At 37.3% G+C, this 21,562-nt stretch overlaps 1 protein-coding gene across 1 annotated transcript; it reads left to right on the top strand.

Annotated features, from left to right (window-relative positions):
• The first annotated feature begins 2,144 nt into the window (after positions 1–2,144).
• LOC140235261 (cholesterol 24-hydroxylase-like) lies at positions 2,145–21,088 on the top strand. Its single transcript, XM_072315294.1, has 13 exons — positions 2,145–2,284; positions 3,708–3,788; positions 6,611–6,692; positions 10,630–10,790; positions 11,167–11,305; positions 11,923–12,036; positions 13,286–13,520; positions 14,481–14,553; positions 14,938–15,022; positions 17,641–17,751; positions 18,646–18,734; positions 19,423–19,495; positions 20,948–21,088. The coding sequence occupies exons 1-13, from the start codon at positions 2,145–2,147 to the stop codon at positions 21,086–21,088; spliced, it is 1,524 nt and encodes a 507-aa protein (XP_072171395.1).
• The last annotated feature ends 474 nt before the right edge of the window (positions 21,089–21,562 follow it).

Here is a 21,562-nt window from a genome sequence, read left to right as displayed (position 1 = left end):
TTGATGATGCCAAACTATTCTGATACTTTGAGGTCATTAACCTCTCGAGATCATCAGAGGTCAAAGGCAGAAACTCGTCTGTGTGCCATGGAATATGAAGACGATGTCATTGTACACAGATATGCTTGTTTTGTACATCTTTACCATGTTTGACCTTTCACCAATGATGTCATACTTCAATATTCTGATATTATGAGGTCATTGACCTCTCAAGGTCATCAGAGGTCAAAGGTAGAAACCTGTCTGCTCTTTAGAATATGAAGACAATTTCATTGTAAGACAGATATGCTTGTTTTGTACATCTTTACAATGGTTACCATTAACCAATGACATCACAGATCAATATAATATTTTGAGGTCATTGACCTCCAAAGGTCATCAGAGGTCAAAGGTTAAAACCTGTCAATGCTCTGTGGAATCAGAAAATGTGGAAGTATAGATGCATGTTTAGTGAATCATAACCACATATATCATTCACAGGTGTCTAAAAACATCGATATTTTGATATTTAAAGTTCATTGACCTCTGGAGGTCATCAGAGGTCAAAGGTAAAAACCTGTCAGTGCTATGTTGAATCTGGAAATGATTTCTCTGTGGTATGAATGCATGTTTAGTGCAACATAACCACATATATCATTCGCAAATGTCTAAAAACATCGATTTTCTGATATCTAAAGTACATTGACCTCTGGAGGTCATCAGAGGTCAAATCAGACTTACCTCCCGATCTTAAAATAAATCTTATGGTATGTACTAACACTGGTGAAAGTTTCATGCTTTAGTCAAATTTTGCACAATTCACATGATTTTGAGGGCTTAACTGCTCTACTATAATGCAATGATGACGAGTTTCATTAGGTCAGGAACAAGAGTGAAAAACAAAACAGAGTTAAACAGTTCATTGAACTAGCACAAAAAAAATGTTAAGTAAGAACGATACCATTCACCAATCAGAAATGTATTTGTGACAAAACTGTTCGACATTTAAGTTCAGTGATGCATCGAATTATTATGGAGACAAAACAAAAAAGAGTCACCGACCATTACCCATCGTTCCTACTCATGTTGTATAATGGGAGCAATTCGTAAATCCATTATGTTAATTTTAATCTAGAAAAAGAAGTAAAAGAAAGAAATAGGGTCTATGTGTTATCGTGTACGTTGGTATGGCAATGCAAATTTCCAACGTTGCCCACTCTCTTTGCGTTTCATCGAAAGAAAGAGCGTCCTTCCTGGTGAGTATCCCATAAATATGATGTACATGCGGTTATTTTCTGACCTCTGCAGGCTTCCTCTTGTGAAGTATCACTGATTGTTTACAGCGTTTGTTCACAATTGAACTGCATTTGCTAAACTATATCCGTCGCTATTACATGAATCTATAAGAATCCAATTCAGTTTTGAAATGTTCCTGCGACGTTTTTGTTTTGTTTTGTTTTGTATTTTTTTGTTTTCGTTTTGTTTTGTTTTGCTGTTTTGTTTGTTTTAGTTTTTCCCCCGTTATTCTGCAACTTCCGAGGCCGAGGGAAGGATCCAGAGGGAAGAGAGGGGCGTGGCTAGAACCAGGAGGCTCGGATGCCATCGGTCGAAGGGGCTTGAGTCTTTTGCCTCTTTTCTGTTATTTCTGTTATCATTCTTGAGCAACATGCGCAGTGGAGTGAAAGGGGAAATGAGGGACATTTTTCTCAATAGAGTGTCACGCGCGTACGGACTGCCTAGCCTGTCTGCTGCTGAGCTGGGATTCAACATTCAAAGCATGGGGCCACTGCTCGCTGTTGTAGCTCTTATGATCAAAACTAACACATGGATCGATCGGTCACGGAAATGAAGCGATGAAAGGTCGCTGTCTCCTTTTTCCTGTCTGCTGCATGCTGCCGTCTGCTTGAGCCGGGATTCAACAATGCACATGGTACGTACAAGGATCGGTCGCGGAAATTAATGAGGCAGCAGAGCAGAGTGAATGACGCGGTCACTCTCTCTTTGGTTGCCGGTGACAGTAGTGGTGCTCTGACAGACCTGTTCAAGTGTTGGTAGTGGGACGTACACTGACCGCACGAGTGTTATATTATAACATAAAGGGACAGACACTTTTTCGATTGATTGAGCGAGAAAAAGAGAGAGGGAAGAAGTTGATCACTGTGGCCATGGGGGGAGTCTTGACTCTACTCTGGTATGCCGTGCTTCTCTTGACAGCTCTGGCCACATCATCCGTCTTGGTTTATGCCGCTATCATACACTGGCAGCACAGGAAATATGCTCACATTCCGTCGGCTCCCAGACCAAGGTATGTATCCGTTCATTTTGTCGCCCAACACGGATCGAAAAGACCGGAAAAGAAAACAAGAAGTATGACACATTTATCAAGAAATTCATCAGGAATGATTTCCCTAGACATCAATCATTAATTTTCTGTGGCTTTCCTGCTCATTGACATCGATGATCATCTCAAATATTCTGAATGCTTTGTTTTAGAGGAGTATGATTGATATTGCTTACGTGATAAATAACTTATATCAGCTGTATCGACATCAAACAGCGATATAATATTTTACATGCCGTATAAGCTAGTGAATTTAATGTCAGCCAATCAAGTGAAATGAGTCTTGAATAATAATTAAAGTATAGAATACTGTCAGTTGTTTACAAACAAACTTTAACACTTTCTAAATTTTGTGATCCTCATTAACATGCTGATGGAATCAGGAAGGAGAAAGATATTGTTAATGATAATCATCTCTCACTGACAGTTATTTAAAGTTTATAGCCTGGTCAAGTAAGGAAGAGCAATACTGTAATGTAGCTTGGGGAAATACTTATAAGACTCATAAGTTGATTGTTCTTCAGAAAAAAGCTGCAAGGTATATTACAAATTCAAACTATAGAAGTCCAAGTTTGCCATTGTTTATTCAACTTCATATTTTACCATTTGAAAAATTAGTTATCTTGAGTTGCTTGATTTTTATGTTTAAGACACAAGGTGATCTGAAATCTTTCATGAAGGATGCGTTTGTGTTAAATCCTACCGTTCATGCTTACAATACGCGTAAAAGTAATCTCATTCATCAACCATTTGTAAGAACTCAAACTGCCCAAAATTCATTTGTATATGTTTGTATTAGAGAATGGAATAATTTGCCATTGAGAATTAGGTCAGCCTCAACACTATCCAACTTTAAACGTAGGGCCTACATGTCGCATCTATCTTGAGGGAAATTTGGAAAACAAGAATTGATCAGGGAAGCTGAATTTAAAAGTATAGTAAAATAGTATCTTTCTGCAATTTCATATGAACTACATGTATGTGCATGAGCGTTTTTGTGACACGTGTTTGTGTGATTGAATGTGTGTGTGTGTGTGAGTGTGTGTGTGTGTGTGTGCTTGTGTTGCATCTGTCCTATGTAAATATGTTACTATTATACTTCTTGTTAATATGTTTAAAACTTTAGTATGTTTTGTTTTATATGTTTATCCGGGACCCCTTTTTTACAAGCTCTGCTTCTTTTGGGATCCCAAACCATTCATTATTCTTAATGCTGTATCCTTTTGTAAAATGTCAAATGTTTAATGAATTGGTTAAATAAAACTTGAAAACTTGAAACTTATTCTTCATTTAATCACTGAAGTCTCTGCATGATGAGCACACAAATCATAAAATGTAATTCTTTCTATAGTGTTCTGGTACCCCCTACTGATTAAATTTCCAACAGCTTCTTCCTGGGCCATCTCCCTATTGCATTGGAATTCACAACAAAGAGGCAACTACCATTTGCAAGTCTGCTGTCTGAATGGTAAGTTCTTTCTTCTTGGCTTCCTTCACTGGATTTATAATTGTAGTAAGATATCAATATTTAAACAAACCTTAGGCCAGCCCATGTAAATAACTATTTTCTCCTTGGGTTATTTTATATATATATATATATTTTTTTCAAATTTATTTATCTGATCAGATATGAAATGAAATATCTCAAACCTTTTTATAGCTGCACTGAAATCACCCTATACATGTGCGACGGTTGTTTTATAGGGCTCACTGTGTAATGTACAAGTGCTAGGTAGGTGTCAAAGGTAACTTTTTGATACTATATAGACAAACACAATGGCCCGAATTCACGAAGGTGGTACAAATTAAACCATGGTTTAAACCATGGACAAAAACCATGGAGCGCCAAGTGTTGCACGGAATATTTCGTTACAAGATTGGTCATTTTCGTCGACAAAATGACCGTTTCGATAATGAAATTATCATTTCGTGGACGAAATGTTCATTTAGTTACAAATGTTTCATTTCGTTACAAAATAATCATTTCACCGACGAAATGACCGATTTCGTAACGAAATATTCCATGCGACACTTGGCGCTCCATGGTTTTTGTCCACGGTTTAGACCATGGTTTCATTTGTACCACCTTCGTGAATTCGGGCCATTGGGACATGCATATAGACATGACAAGGTGCTATCACATCAATTGGAGTGTAAAGAAACCTATTGTAAAGTGCTACCTGTTATGATCTAGAGTGGCCTGTTTGTCCAGTACTAAGCTGTACGTACTTATGGTGTAAAACCTGCCTTGATTAAAAAAAAAAATGCTCTATTGATTGAATTCTGTCAACCATGCTGAGTTAAAAATGGGAACGTTCTTGCAAATTGAGCACACTGGTTTTTATGTGTAAATACATAGATAGAGGTGACAAAGGGGATCTCCTTTTATCAGGTCATAAATAAATAGACACATAGAAAGTGAAGGGACAATCTCAATCCATCTTTCTGAATAGATATCTTTTAAATGAAATTACTGCCAAAAAAAAAGAAAAAAAGTTGGTATTGAGCAATGTATAGATTATTTCGTAATAGTAAGGAAATGAAAGTCTCAATTACATGCTATACCATAGCTATATAATAATCTATTATTAAATGCATATTTTAAAGGAATAATCTACATTATATGCTTCCCAAAATGGCATTTGAAAACATTCCCATTTTAAGGACAAGTTCACCTTAATAAACATAAGGATTGAGAGAATGCAACAACATTAGTAGAACACATCAGTGAAAGTTTGAGGAAAATTGGACAATCGATGCAAAAGTTATGAATTTTTTAAATTTTTGTGTTGGAACCGCTGGATGAGGAGACTACTACAGCTTGTGAGTCATATGCGTACAACAGTATAAAGAAAATGTAAAGAAACTTCAACATATTTTCACTTTTTTCGCATAATAAAAGAGCACTTGACTTGCCTCTTTCTAAAGGTAGGGGGAATAATATTACCCATAACATTTGTCGGTAACGAGTCGGGGGAATGTGTACTTTTCTCAAAAGATGAAATTTTGTGAAATTCTCTTTATATTTTCCTTTTATTGTTGTACGCATGTGACATCTAAGTTATTCACACACTGCAGTAGTCTTCTCATCCAGCGGTTACTGCACAAAAACTTCAAAAATTCATAACTTTTGAACGGATTGTCCGATTTTCCTCAAACTTTCATTGATGTGTTCTACTAATATTGCTATCCCATTCTCTCAATCCTTATGTTTATGAAGGTGAACTTGTCCTTTAATATCTATCCTTGTGTGAAAGGGCTGTGAGGGTTTTGTGTGATTCGAGGAAAATGCTGAATTTTGTAAAAGCAAGATTTAACCCATATCGGGCCATCACGGGATATTCCGTAGTTCGTCCGAACGCCACAGGGGCCACATACGGAATATCCCGTAGTGAATGAAATGACATATGAATGACGTCATTCACTTCCGCTGAGTACTATGACTGTACTTTGCATTAAATGGTAGCATGTTATATACCATATTAAAGAGATTGTTTTCTTCTTTTGTATGATATATAACTTGTCTATGTTTTTTTCATTGCCTGCTAATGAAGAGCGATTGTTTGGAGAGTTGTCTGTTTTTCGTAGTGTGTGCGCGAACTGTGCTGGGCCACTTGGGTGTTTGTTTATACAGGTGCGTTGGCCCGATATGGGTTAAAAGGATGGTATATTGCTTGAGGTGAGGATTCAGCTTAACGTTTTGTGAGATATTGAGAAACCACTTTGTGAAATGTTAAAGAGAATACAATGTAAGGGAAAGTGAAAGTTTATTTGATAAAAATTGGTTTTGAAATGACCGAGATACAAAAAAACAATGTAAACAGAGAGATCCTAATAAAAGCTGTGACCTCTTGCATTTTTTTGGATTATTTCTTTCTTTTTTGATATCTCAGCCATGTCATGACCAATTTTCATATAAATTGTGAATTCTTCTGAGAATTACATGTTCTTTCATGTTTTTAATATTTTAAGAGGTTTCTCATTTTCTCACAAACACACACACACACACACAAGTTGGAAACCTGTAGCCCCGTCTTAACCAAAACTGTAACTGTCCCTTTAATGTCTTGCTAGTTATATAATTTGGCAAGGTTGATTAAGTGTAGGGGTTTCCAAAAAATACATTATTTTACAAATTAGGGACAACTTTGTATTATCATACAAATTATTTTATAATAGCCAAATACATCAATGATCTTTTTTTTTCTTTTTTTTTCTTAAGCTGGAGCAGTGATTTACTGCTTATGAAGTTTTCCTCTTGTAACATTTTGGCTTGTCATTTCCATCTAGGCACAAACAATTTGGTCTAGTCTTCTGCTTCCACATCTTGCACTGGACTGTTGTAATCTCACTGGATTCTAAGACTGTAAAGGTAAGCCTATTGACCATTAATGGTTTATCATAGAGCATGTTTCTACTGAGAGCACCTTGCATCACCTCACATCACCTCGCATCACCTCGTATCACCGTGAATTTTGTCTCCCGCATCACCTCGTAGTTTACCACCACTCGAGCTGTTTCTACTGAGCGATGAATACGCGGTGATGCGAGGTGAAATGCTGAATGAGGTGAATCCGGAATTCGGGTATATTTTCAGGTCACTGGTAGGTCACTAAATTAATTCGTTTAGTCTTTCCATCCAAAATGCCTCTCACCAAAATTTCCTGCCACTTGGTTATTAGGAATCTGTCACTGCAGGTCGAGGGTCCTGTTAATGCTCTCCCGGGGCTCCGACGTACTAACATTAGTATTCCAGCGAAAACGAATTAGGGAATCCACATCTTCGAGACGATACGATTTTATGGGAAAATGAACGCAGTGTAAAAATCAGAATACATGTATATAGTATGATAGGCTGATGAGCACGCGAACAATTTAGACGATGGATGCACGCAATTCACATGTACCACCTCACCCGGTGTGTTTCTACTGAGAATCGTCCTTCGCGTCACCACGCATCGACCACCTCAAAAGGTGGACGACAGAGCACCTCGCATCACCTCGCATCGGCCACTACCCGATCTGTTTCTACTGAGGAAAAATTTGAGGTGTCACCACGCATCACCACGTATCACCACGAATCACCTCGCATCGCCTGGCATCACCTCGAATATTTGTCGCTCAGTAGAAACACGCTCATACATGTGACTTAGGTAAAACTAGCGACCATTTGTGGTTTAAAAGGTGAGACTGACATCCACCAGTGATGTCCGTGTGAAGGTTACACCAGCTATCATGTGTGGTTTTAAATTAACACACGTGAAAAGGGGAGAGTAGGCTATAACCACCATTGATTGTTTTTTACATACAGAGGAGATACTTGCAACCCTTGATGCTTTGATGTACAAAGGAGAAACTAACAACAATTGGTGCTTTGACATAGACCTTCAGAGGAGAGACTATCAACAATGTGTGGTGTGACATATAATATCAAAGGAGAGACTAACGGTCATCAGTGGTTTGACATATACAAAGGAAATTGCAACCAACAACCAATGGTGGCTTGACACACAAGGGAAAGACTAACAGTCATTGGTTGTTTGACATTCAAAGGGAATTAAGACTATAGCATCCATTAGTGGTTTGACATTCAAAGGAAAAACTAATAACCTTTCATGGTTCCACATTTTCAAATAGGCCTAACAAGGGATTAACAACCATTAGAAAGTACTCAGTAGGTGAGCTCTTGCATTAGATTGTTTGACCCATCAGAAGTGTTGTATGCTCATAGGTTTGAACTGAAAGCCAATATTTACAATAATATTTTTTTTTTGACAAAACACTACATCAGTCGGATCATATACGTTAGTCCTATAGTCCTAAATAATCTCTTGGGCTCGTGGAGAATGGTGTGTCTTAATGTTTATCTTCAAATGAACTAGCTACTGTAACTGGGTTTGATTATGCATTAAAGGGAAGGTAAACCCAAAGAACAATGTGGATTGAGTGAAAGCAGCAACATTAGTAGAACACATCAGTGAAAGTTTGAGGAAAATCGGACAATCGATGCAAAAGTTATGAATTTTTAAAGTTTTGGTGTTGGAACCGCTGGAGGAGGAGACTACTAGAGGATATGACGTATGAGTGGACAACAATACAAAGAAAATATAAAGGAAATTCAACAAAAATTCGCTTTTCTAGAATTATGAAAGAGCAATGGACCAACCGCTTTCAGAAAGCAGGGGGAATAATTGCTACCCTTAACATATGTCAACATCAAGTTGATGGAATTTGTCATTTTCATGAAAAATGGATTTTTGCAGAATTTTCTTTATATTTTCTTGGTATTGTTGTCCACTCATACGTCATAACCTCTAGTAGTCTCCTCATCCAGCGGTTCCAACATCAAAACTTTAAAAATTCATAACTTTTGCATCGATTGTCTGATTTTCTTCAAACTTTCACTGATGTGTTCTACTAATGTTGTTGCTTTCACTCAATCCACATTGCTCTTGGGGTTTATCTTCCCTTTAAGTCATGATTTTCCATAATCAAAAGCAAATTGGACTATATCATACAGCTAGGGTGTAGATATATGCCTACGTGCTGACATGCCTGTTTGCTATGTAAACTAAGACACCTGTTATTATTGTGTTTGTCTGTGTGATATGAACATGAGCTCATGGGCACATATACAGAGATTGTGTTGATCACCAAGCCAAGGTTAGAGAAGACATAGCAATTTTCATGCAGCCCTTGTTTGTTTGTTTGTTTATTTTCCATCTGAGAAGATGGCTGGATAGCCCATATTCAGCTACTTTAAGCTGGTCTTCCATTGGGTCCAGTTGGATGTGAGGTGGGACCACTTCACCGGGTTAAACACCCTGCTCTTTGTGATGAATGAATGAAGCGGGATCTTTTACGTGCATGAGTTGTTGCTCTCTCATACATGGGACCTCCATTTTATGTCCTATCCCAGGGACAGAATGTTTTGCCTCTTGCTAGAGGGGACGGTATGCTTACACACAACATTGCTCAGTCCAGACTCGGGTTCGAACCCGGGCCGCGTGATCGTGAGGCAGACGCGCTACCGACTGAGCCAACTCACCGCCCAACTCACTGAGCCAACTCACCTTAATGGCTAGTGTGTTAATCATTAACTTATCTTGAGCTCCTGAAGGAGCCTCGTGCAGATGTGGCAAGTTCAAGTAGCACCTTAAACATTCAGTGAACCAACAAAGAAAGCCATTATTGAATCATGAAGGTACACTTGGCTATGACTTGGAGACATCCTGTCCATATATACATCCTGTACAGTATCTATGGAGTCCTTTAATGCTTTCATTTTCGCCTTAAATGCATGACAATTTTCTTCCATCAGCTAACATGTAGTTAAGTGTGGGTTCAAATTTCTTTTTGGAGACAGGGATAATTGTTTGTTCATTATTGGAGGTAAAAAAAAAAAAAAGAATCTGTATTGGTAGGTAAGTACAAATACATGCTATCATACAAGCAGCCATTATGTGAAAAAAAAAAACAAACTTAGCTAAGTAGATGTGCATTAGTTATGTAATGTGCAGAAAATTTTACCTCATATCCAGTCAAGCTGAAAACTAATCAGGGTCTTGTTCATTGCTAAGTGGTGTTTTTTTTTTTTTTCTCCTTTGAAAAACAGCGGACATAGTGTAAATGGTCAGACCTGCTAGTGATAGAATTGGATGATTCTTAAATTCAGCATTATTGTTTATCATTATCTACACTATGAGACTCTGCCCTTCACTTAATGTAGATATTGAATCATTGCATATCAATGCTGCATTTATGTATACGGCATGGAATTTACCCTACTATATCTCAGGACTGCCAAGTATGGCATACAATGTGAGAATGAGGCATTGCAAGGGCTCATAGAGGCTGATTCATGGGGGTGGGGGTGGAGGGGGATGGAAGAGGTTTCCCCATTTAGATGTGGGGAACACTTGCATTTTCACTGTGGTGAAATAATGCAATCACATTTAAAAAGTACCTTTGCCTACTCAAAGACTTATTTTGTCATAAATGGAATTCAGTTATCTGATGACTATAACTGCATGACCAAAGAATTGCTATTGAATCTCCACCATTTACCAATAAAATCGGAGCCTTGCTTAAGGACAAAAACTTGTTTTCTGGCCTCTCCCAGCCGCTCTATTGGTATATTCATTGTATAAGACATTATTTTTTCCTTTCAAATGCAAGATTACCAGAGAACAGCATGGGGAAGTGATGTTGATGATAATTCTTGTTATCATTTATTATTGTTGGTACCTGATATTCACAGTCAATCACTGATCGTATACTCGTTTTTTTTTTATCGTATTGCATGCCAGGAGGTTATGACCAACAGCAAGAATCTCAAACCGATTGAGGATTACAGGAGCTTCCATTCTCTGTTTGGTGTCCGATTTGTTGGGTGGAGTCTGGTCAACGAGATAAACCATGCCAGGTGGAGGGAAAGGAGGTCCCTCTTCAATCCTGCCTTTCACCGCAAGTAAGTATGCAGATATAGTCAAAACATATTTTTTGCAATTTGTCCGTGATGTAACATATTGGCTTTGTAGGAGCCAAGAAAGAAAAAAAATTGCAAAGTGCAAGATTAGGGGATTAGGTAATGTCTATTAATTGCTAATTAGTTTCAAGATATGTGTACCAATGAGTGAAGAAGGCACTCCAGTGTGTGCATGTGTGCCAATCTCCAAACAAAGCATGGTTAAAGTTTAAAAAAAAGATGATTGTCATGACCTCGCTGTTTGATACCTGCCCCATGACAAGTCATGGTGCATTTAAGTAATCTTGCCACCAAGATTTTACTCCTTTGTTGTCCCTATAAGTGCCTTTTTAAATGTGTCCCTCCGTTTGAATGGCAGGTACGTCATGGGCTTCATGGATACTTTCAACAGGAGTGCAGACCAGATGATTGCTCACTTGGACAAGTTAGCTGATGGCAAGACAGATGTGGCCATGTTGGAGAAATTCAACAGCATCACGCTGGATGTAATTGGCAAGGTTGGATATATTATGCCTTTCATACCTGTATCAAAGCAGTAGGCATGTTCCCAACTGTTAGGCAACTGTGTCTCAAAATGCAATGTTTGTTTTGTGCGTTTTTTTTCCCTTATGCATTGTTAGCCAGATCATTATGAAAGCTGATGTACAAAATATTCACCATTAGCATGCCAGCTAGTGTAGCAACTACATGTACCAGAGCATGCCTTATAACCAGTTTATACTTCTTGTTTGCACTTCACAGCTGCCGCCAGCATGTGATATTATAACCCCAAAACTCCTGATTTTTGGCATTATCTGTCAAAAATATGGGAAATGAATGACAACTAAAATTTTCCTGTATGTGCTGTCAGTGTTAGGAGTAGAGTTATCACATTAATGTGGATGTTTAATGCATATACAAGCATGTGCCTGCACAGGGGAATATTGTGATACAAACTGGGATTTCAATACTATGGGCAAATAACAACACAACATGCTCAGTTATGAGCAACTGGTGTAGTACAATGATCTGAACTGACCTCCAACTGAGGGGAAAATCTGATTGTGAATGATTTAGAAAAATGATTTTCTAGAAGTTGTTGAAGTGATTTCATTTTGGTTGTTTCTTGATTCAGCTGGGTTTTGGTTTGGACTTGAACATCATTGAGGACCCTCAATCCCCATTTCCTGTGGCCGCCTCAACCTGCCTCAAAGGCCTTCAAAAATCCATAGTGATGCCATGGTATCCAGTAAGCACTTACTTTTTGTTTCATTCACGTGGGCATGGAATCAACTGGTTGATGTTTTAGTATGCCAGTTTATACCATACATGGCTGGCGGAAGCGTGGGGGCCATGGGGTCTTGGGCCCCCACCCTTTTTGTGCACCATACAAAGGAATACATAAGGTGTCATCACTTTGGGGCCCCACACTTTTTTTAACCCGGAAGTATGTAAGTGGCACTGAATAGAAATAGATAGAGATCTTGAAGTGTGAGCGCGGTAAGGTTATATTTTTCCACTGAAGACCTTTTTTTTTTAAATTTTGTATTTTTTTTGCTTGTCAGCTGAAGAAACCTGGTAATGGAAGGGGAGAGATGAGCTGAGGACCTTTTTTTTTCCACTTGTTAGCTCATGAAACCCGGAAGTGGGCCCCCACACTTTTGAAAACATTCCGCCGGCCCTGCCATATGCTTTTAAGTGGAATCAACTGGTAAATCTGCCAGTTAATTGTGTCCAGTACATTCAGAGTGGTATGAAATCGCCTATAGTTCATTCCATTTGTTTCAACTGGAATTAACTAGTATATTTCAGAGTGCGCCAGTGTATTCAAATTGTTTCAACTGGAAACAACTTGTGTGTAACTGCCACTTGTGTCTTGTATAAAATTGCTTGATTTATTCCTTTTGTTTCAACAGGAATTGACTGAGTATATGTCAGAATATGTCGTCAGTTGAGAATGATAAGGCCGTTAAGTTACCACTAAACCCATACTGTTCGAGACAACTTAACGCCCTTCTCATTCTCAACAGATGATGTGTCAGTTCATTCCATCGGTTTCAACTTGAATGAGCTGGTCAATAATATATGAATCAGTAACCTCCAGTTGAACAACTTGTATATTTGTATCATATACCAGTTGGGTCAAATGGATTCAGTGTGGGACCAGTGTGATTCCAGTGGATACCATCAGTTGAAAATCTGACTGGTTTCAACAGTTAGTTTGTTTTTTGACCTGGCTACATGTGTTTTACCTTCAAACAAAGTCACCTGTGATTTCTTGATGATTTTCATGAGCATTGTTATTTATCTAGTGCTCTTTCCACTGGATACAAAGTGTTTTCAAATGTCATCCTGCGTCAATCAGTGTTGTCGTCAAAATCATGTACAAACTACCAGGCAGTGATCCTTGTAAAAGTGCACTCTTGGTGTAAACTAGTGTTGATGTTGTCAAGAGTGTAACCAAACACCATGGAATATCCTTTCCTTCTTGCCAACAGTATTTGCCTACGGCTGAAGCCCGCAAACTTCGAAAGGAAATTCGCGGTGCCGTCCACTTCCTACGCCAAATGGCCAAAGACTGCGTCCTCAGTCGGCTTGAATTGAGAGCCCGTGGAGAGGAGCAACCCAAGGATGTTCTGACTTTCATCCTGGATGCCAGCAAGGAGCTCGAAGGAAGCCAGAACTTTGGGCTGAATGAGATGATTGATGAGTTTTTACTCTTCTTTATTGCAGGTACGGCAATCTGGCATTGCAAGTATGACAGTATTGCTGTAAAACGAGGAATGTTCGTGTGCATTTTGATTTCGCAAATTTCGCGAGAGCCAAGATTCGCAAAATTAAAATGCACGGGAAAGTTCTTGTCTTCACTATCATGCATTGAATGCTAGAGGTAACTCGCGAAAATTTCATCCCGCGAAGAAGGCCATCGGCTCCATTTGCGAAAATTTGACATAGTGTTTTACAGTATGACATTCCAAGGTTTAGATGTTTTTTTTTGACATGAGATCAAACAAGAAAATCTTATCCTTAACATAACATGTTTATGATGTTGTAGTAACCTAGAAATAATTGATTTAAGGTGGGAAAGTGATGTGGCAACAGATGCCAATGAGAGAATTTCAAGTTGGTGACATTACAAATGTAAATTGACACCAAAGACACTTTGTACTTTACACTTTTCTTATAATTTTTTTCTGTTTTTCTTTTGGTCTGGTTGTGATTAAACATCCGTTGGTATGTCCATTTGATTTCATTGTATAGATTAAGGTCAACTCAAACATAGATTTGTTTTATTTTTCTTTAAATCCCTTCATTCTTACAACTTCAACATGTGGTGGAATTGAACTTTGAACTTTAATTGAAAAACTAAACTATGAGGACATTTCCCCATACAACGTCTGTACGTGGATTTGAGCCCATGCATTGTCAAATCATAGACTCAAGAAAACATTTTTTAATGTGTAAAGTGTGTGTGTGTGGGGGGGGGGGGGTTAGAGTTCATCTTCATTATTGTTCCTTGTGGGGTAAAGAGGCAAAGAGGCACACCCTTCAAAAATCAATGTATGTTTGTTTTTTGGTTCAGTTTTGTTTTTTGTATGTTGGCAAAACACTATGGGGCTGTACAGAATTTAAATTGAAGAACAAGGCTTTTTGTAATCATGTTTAAAATTTGTTTGATGTCACACTTGGCAGGGCAAGAGACAACTGGCAACCACCTCGCTTTCGCACTGCAACAAATATGTAGATACCCTGATGTCCTAAAAAAGTGAGTGGAAAATGTTGTAAAATATAGGTCATATTCTAATTATCTCATTCCATGTGATTTTTGTAATTATTCTTGATCATTTTGGCAATGCAAATTTACTTAGTAGTGATATTTAAACTGTCTTTAAAAAGTGAGTGGAAAATGTTGTGAGATTTGGGGGTATTCTAATTATCTCTCCTCTTAATGACATTTCTCACTTTTTATCATGTAGGAGTGCAGTTTGGCTTACAGTTGATATGTGATTGAATTGTTCACCCCCTGCCACCTGTATATCTTATTCATGTATTCAATTTTTGTCACTGACTTCCTGTTTTTGAGGTGAATGAGGAAGGTTAGAGGTTTCATTATATCTATGCATTCACAGAAAATGTTTTCATTTTGCAGAGTCCTGGCTGAAATTGAGGAAGTACTTGGAAGTAAGCCGGATGTAGACTTCCAAGACCTTCCCAAATTAGAATACCTCATGCTTGTAAGTAGCATTCTAGCAGTATAGTCTTCAACACTAGACCAGAGTTTACAGTCAGACAACAGTATTAAAGATGTTTGGCACTTTCGGTGGGCTCATGATTTGAAGAAAGGTTTTATGACCACATTAAAATTCCCCGCTTTGCCACAAATGTCTTTATGTGTAACCAATAACAAACACAATACATAACAATTTTCATCTACTAAGAAATTCACACACAAGAACATCATAATCATAATTTCAGTTTTTTACTTCCTTGTGGCAGTAAATTTGGCAATGGCTGGTGTCAGCTGTTGTTACATGTACTGCAATGGTTTCAACAGTCGGTTTCAAAAGGTAGTTTTGACCTCATTTATTTAACCAAAGTCTTTTGTATGTTTTTAGGATTCTTGAACAAAAAGAAAATCTCAATGACAGATATATACTTACTCCAAGAAGTACAGACTTTATGAGCAAATAAACTACAAGCTCTGCTGTTTAGCAGTCCCTTCCATTTCCAACAACTTTGTGTTTGAGTTTACCATAAAGATTATAACATTTATTTGTATCTCTGTTAACAATAATTCCCTGTTTCTTTGTTACATGTCACTATGTTAATGTCATTGTTGTACTGATTTTGTGTCATTATATGTATAGTCAGTACTCAAATATTTCATTGTATCCTCAATTTGTAGGAGGTGAAATAAAAAAAACTTGAACCTGAACTTGAACTGATGAAACAATAGTAATTAGTTTCAGATTCATCATGGGCTGATTTGTTAAAAACACAGTAACTAAGATGCAAATAAAAGGAAAGCACTGAGATAATTCCTCAACTACTGATTGCAAGTTATTTGTATATTGTGCTAGGAAGGGTTTGTACTGTGTTCAACTGTACTGTTGCTTCTTCATACTAGAGGAGAAAGAAGGAGTCAGAAGTAGGCGTGGCTAGATTTCAACAAACAGTTTTTATTGGCTATTAAAGGTAGGGGATACCTTCTACAGACCTCCCAAAATGCAGCAAAACATTGAATATGAACCCCAGGGGACTTGTTTAGGCCACTGCTGAGAAATCTGGAAGTCAACAGTTATCTACAATTTGAACAATGCACAAAACTCAACTACTCAATAGTTTTGTGTGTCAGCCACACTTAAGCCTTTTTGTTGCAGTCTACTGTATTTTTTTTTTATCTATAAACACAAATCTAAAAGTATAAGAGCTGATGTAATAGCATATAGAGTGTGTGGCAAGAATGTATATAGAAATGTTTGTAAGTTTTGATGAACTTTCTTCACAAAATATACATGATGGACACACATGCAGTGCATGGATCTGCAAAGGTAGCCTAGCAATGTACTGGAATTTACGGTGAGCCCCGAAAAAAATTCAGTTCAAAATCTAACGGTCAATAAAAATGTACTAAATGTTACCTTCCACTTTCAATACTTTATGGGAGTTTCTAAAATGATACTCTCTTCAACATACCACTGTATTTATGCAACCTTTCATTTAAGACATGCAAATGGGATTCCCTACCTTTAAGCTTTTGATCTCTTTAACTCTTTATGTGCCACGTTCGCACGTCCGGCTCAGTCGACGGCTTGCCAACTTCGCATATTCTGCTCAACAAACAAAGCCGCCAAAACTGATCGATAAATCGCTAATCACTGCTAATCCAGCTGCACAATAAAAGCGTTTTTCGTGCTTTTGTTCCTCTCATATACGGCTTGCATTCTATGTGGTGATTGAGTATCAAGCGGTGTTCTCAACTAGATTTGCTCGTACATTCTAAGTTTCTGTCACGGTTTTATGTGCAAAAGTCATGCCTTTACAGTAATGTACTAACTGGTCATTCGAAAGAGAAATTGAAAATAGATTCGTCATACAATTTATATTGAAACAAAGTTTGCATTCCTCTTTCACTTTGCCTACTATTATGCCCACCCTAACAGAAATTTGTAGAGGTTATACAAATTAGAAAAACAATTTTTTTTCAAAGCATGACTACCTTCGTGTCTCGGAATAAGGTGGCACACAGGGGGTTTCCACCATGGCACATAGAGAGTTAATGGAACTTCATTAGAGCTGTAGTTGATGTTGCTGCAGTGGGCTGGGGTGTTCATGTTTGCACAGTCGGGTGTGTATGAATACATATATATCAGGGCTCGACAGTACAGTAGTCATGGCCCAGTAGTCTTAGACCAGTAGTGCGGGCCCTGCTGGGGCACTAAAAAATTGATGTCTGGCCACCAAAGTTGAAAAAAGACTCTCTTTTGGTGGCCCAATCGGGCAACTAGGATTCAGAATTGATTGTTATGTTTTCTTTTATTTTGGGCCCCCGCATCTCTTTTTATCAGGTCACTGAAATTTCAAATGTAAAGATTTTAGTGGCCCGAACATGCCCCAGAGAAAAAAGTAATTGTCGAGACCTCTCTCTCTATATATATCTATATATCTATATATATCTATATATATATATATTTATATATACATTTATTTATATCTGTATATAGATATAGATATATAAATTAGATAGATAGATAGATAGATAGATATAGATATATATATATATATATATACTATTCAAATCAAATAATGTCAGTCAGATTTTCACTGATATTCTCACCCTGCTGCCTACTAGGTGTTAAAGGAGACCATGCGACAATATCCATCAGTGTCTGGTGCCTCCAGAGTCACCGCTGCCGAGCTTGAGAGCGCTGGATACAGAATACCAAAGGGAACAAATATAAGGGTCAGTCATTTTAGATAGTCTGTTAAGTGCATTGAAATACTTAACAAGTGTGAAATGTGCTGTATAAATACTAGCTATTATCATCATGGGATTGTTATTATTGGTATGATAATTATAGTTATAATAATAATAATTATTATTTTTATTATGATTATGATTATGATTATGATTATTATTATCATCATCATCATCATCATCATCATCATCATCATCATCATCATCATCATCATCATCATCATTTCATTATTATTAATTTACACCGCCTGTCATTGACCTTTAAACAAACTACTAGTAGTATACTAATAGCTGTACAAATTGAATACATACTTTTAGTATTTTCCAACTGGTAGGTGACCAACTAACCCTGTATAATCCCTTGGACTACCCATGATTCTCTTATCATCTGGAATATCACTGAATCAACCTTACGTGTATGGGTCACGGTTTGTGGAGTTGTGGTGTCTTGTTTCAAAAGTCACCTCAGATCAAAAAGCACACCAAATCTCAAGCTCCTTGGTTGAAAAAGAGCACCACACTAAACTCTTTACAGGCCATAGACTATCACAAAGTGTGCAAGCATAAGGGAAATCCCTCTACTGCATACAGTCAAATCTGTCTATAGAGGCCAACTAAAGGAGCTCAGAGGAAAAGAGTGGCCATTGTAGACAGGGTCTTTAACATGTTTTTATTTTTGGGGTGGGGGATCAGTAGCCATACACAGCAGGTGGCCATGCCCACGAGGGCAGCTGCTTTTACTGTACTCTTTTTTTCAGTTTAGTGACAACAATTGCAGTAGCTACAGTAACAAGGAAAAATTGCATTTGCCACTATGTTTTGTAACATTCAGGGATCCTTTTTTTTTCTTTCCTTCATTTCATATTGTGCACTGTTTAGTTTAACCATTTTGTCATGGGGACGATGGATCGTTACTATGACAATCCCGAGGAGTTCAGACCTGAGAGGTTCAAATCTGCAGATGGAGAGTGAGTTCTAACTTTTTCAAACTTTTTTGCAGATGGCCTTTGAATTTGTGCCATGGCATACAATCATAAATTAATTTTTTGGTGAAACAGTTTTTGTTTGTCACCAGAGCTAACTGGGAACAGATGTTAAATTAATTCTTTCTTTCCTTGTGCTGGCAGAGAGCTAATGTAAAAATGACTTTCCATGATAGAATGCACAAATATATTTATGATGTCGTACACTGTCTCGCCCCTCTTTTGTGAAACATTCAGATCTGTATAAGAGGTATTAACAGAACATTAGTTTGACTGTGTAAGAATTTTCACCCTCTAAAGAAGATGGTCATGACAAGGGCAAATTAACAATTACACAACCAAGAAATACTTTTATGTTTCATTCAATCAGCTCTTTGTGTTCACTTCCAGTGTTTGTAAGCCGTGTATAGCGCTGAATCATGTCCTTGTGAATAGATTGATTTCCTTGTAATAACTGTTTTTGTAGTGTGTTTTAGTATGAGAGAATGTGTGAGCATGGGTACTGTTTTTTTTTTTTTCCATCTACTCAACACTTCTTTTATCCCTATCAGAATCAGAGAACCGGTATACAATCCAGGAACGATAAATTCAATAAAGAATCATTTCTCCATTTATTTTGTACTATCTACAAACATGATTCTGATGAAGTATCTCTGTAAATTTGTGTTCTTAGGTCTCGTTACATGTATGCCTACATGCCATTCAGTCTTGGCCAGAGGAACTGCATTGGGCAGAACGTGGCGATGGTAAGATACAATTTGAGTTGTAATGCTAGTATATTTACATGTGTACACATCTTTGATGAATAAGCCACCCCAGCTCAATTAACCTGTACACACTGTCACTAATTGCTAAGCAATTTTATTATCTATTTGTTGGCATTCCCCAAAACTTTGCCACAACATTAAAGTCATTAGACAATGTTATAGTAACACAGAAGACCATTATAATTCAGCAGGGATTTTTGTTTAAAAAAAGAAGTATATCTAGTGTTAGCTGATTAACATATTGTGGTAATGTATAATATTATTCACTGAAAATGCATTATGAAGGGATTGAAATGGTAGAAGACGACCACAGGGAGAAAAGTTTGACATGGATGGTGGTTAAGAAAACAAATAAATGTAACCTGTCACCATAGCGACCCAATAGAGTCAAAGAACAATGACTTTCTAGTTTTGATGTCTATCAAGGTTCCTTTCACATGTAGCTCTGCCGTGCTGTATGATATATCACAATTTATTTCAGATCATCCCTACTATGCAACATTGATAGAAAAGGTGTCCACTAGACAGGCATAGTTTTAAGAAAACTGGTTCGAAAACTATTTAGATGTAGACAAGTACTAGTATGCTTGCCACTGTTGTATCAGTTAAACTGCCAGTCAACCATGAGGGCGTTGTCCCCTTTGTGTACTGGTATTATTTACTCACACCATTGATCCAACGTTAGTGCTCTATATTGAATAAAGTCCAACACTCAAACAGGAATGATCATTTATGGAAACCAAACAATCTCGGCAAAATATTCTCGGGCTCTCAAATCAAGGCAGGATTGATTGAATTAAGATATCACACTTTCATCTTTTTTGGAACTATTTCAGCCAAATGGTAATTTTTTTTTTCTTGGGCTTTATTGTCTGAATTTATGACAGTAATGTGATGGGATACAAATGATAGAAGTTGAACAAAGACACTGTTCACAAAAAGCTTGCACAGTACTTTGTTTTTCTGTTACAGCATTTAAAAAAACATATAAAAAATGTCTGAATTCCTGAATACATTTCTTTAAAATGGTAAAATTTGTTTCTGATAATTTATAGATATTCTCTATTGTTAAAATCCAAGTTTCTGACGAAAATGTATTTTTTTTTTTGTTTAGGCAGGAAATGTGTAGCCTGTATTTTTTTCTTTTTATCCCTTTTTTCTTCTTTTGGAAAAAAAAATTAAAAAAAATCATATAGTGTTAAAACAGTGAAAAAAAAAAACATGTATGGCTAACTGTAGACTCACACTGCGAAATGAATATGAGCTGGAGAGAATTTGAAAATAGACTTAGAATCAGTGCTTGAATCCTAAGGAGTCTGTGCAAAGTTCTTGATTATTTTCATCTTTTCAAAATGTTATGAGCATTGGAAAGTAAAAATGATTGTTTGTAGACAATATTGTATATTTGTTTTTTGTTTTTTTACTCTTCAGATTGAGAGTCGTGTGATTCTTGCCAAGCTGCTGAGGCATTTCACGTTTGAGCTGGTTCCGGGGCAAAGGTTTGTCATGAAGCATGAACTGACCAACAAACCCATAGACGGCTGTCGGACGTTCATCACCCTACGCGACTGAGCGGTGGCATTGTGTCACCCGCGAAATGTCGGGTGCCAGCTGTGTTTCCATCCATATCATGTAATTAACCAATGGTACTAATCAAGATTCAATGTGGAGCTTCCTTCTTTGAGATTGTTTGAAGTACGGTACATTTTGTGAGGAAACAAGGGAAAGATCATAGAATTCCACATACAGTATTTCCATGCCGTGATAAATTCATATCTAAAGTAACAAAACATTTTTCATTTAATTAAACATGTAGATTTAGGTATTTTAGACACAAACTTTCACTGATCACCAAAGATTATGTGCAGAAGGACTTAACTGCTGTATCTGACTGTATTTTGGGGCATTTGGCATGTGCCATTAAGGCAAAATGGTTAATGTTTACTTGTAGATTGGTTTCATGATTTCATTGAATACATGTAAGACATTTTGGAGGCATTGCAAAATGTGCAATGTGCATATTTGTGTGTTTTTCATTATATAATA

This window comes from Diadema setosum, chromosome 11 (genome assembly GCF_964275005.1).
Source record: "Diadema setosum chromosome 11, eeDiaSeto1, whole genome shotgun sequence".
NCBI lineage: Eukaryota > Metazoa > Echinodermata > Echinoidea > Diadematoida > Diadematidae > Diadema > Diadema setosum.
This window is presented reverse-complemented; position numbering and strand designations above follow the sequence as displayed.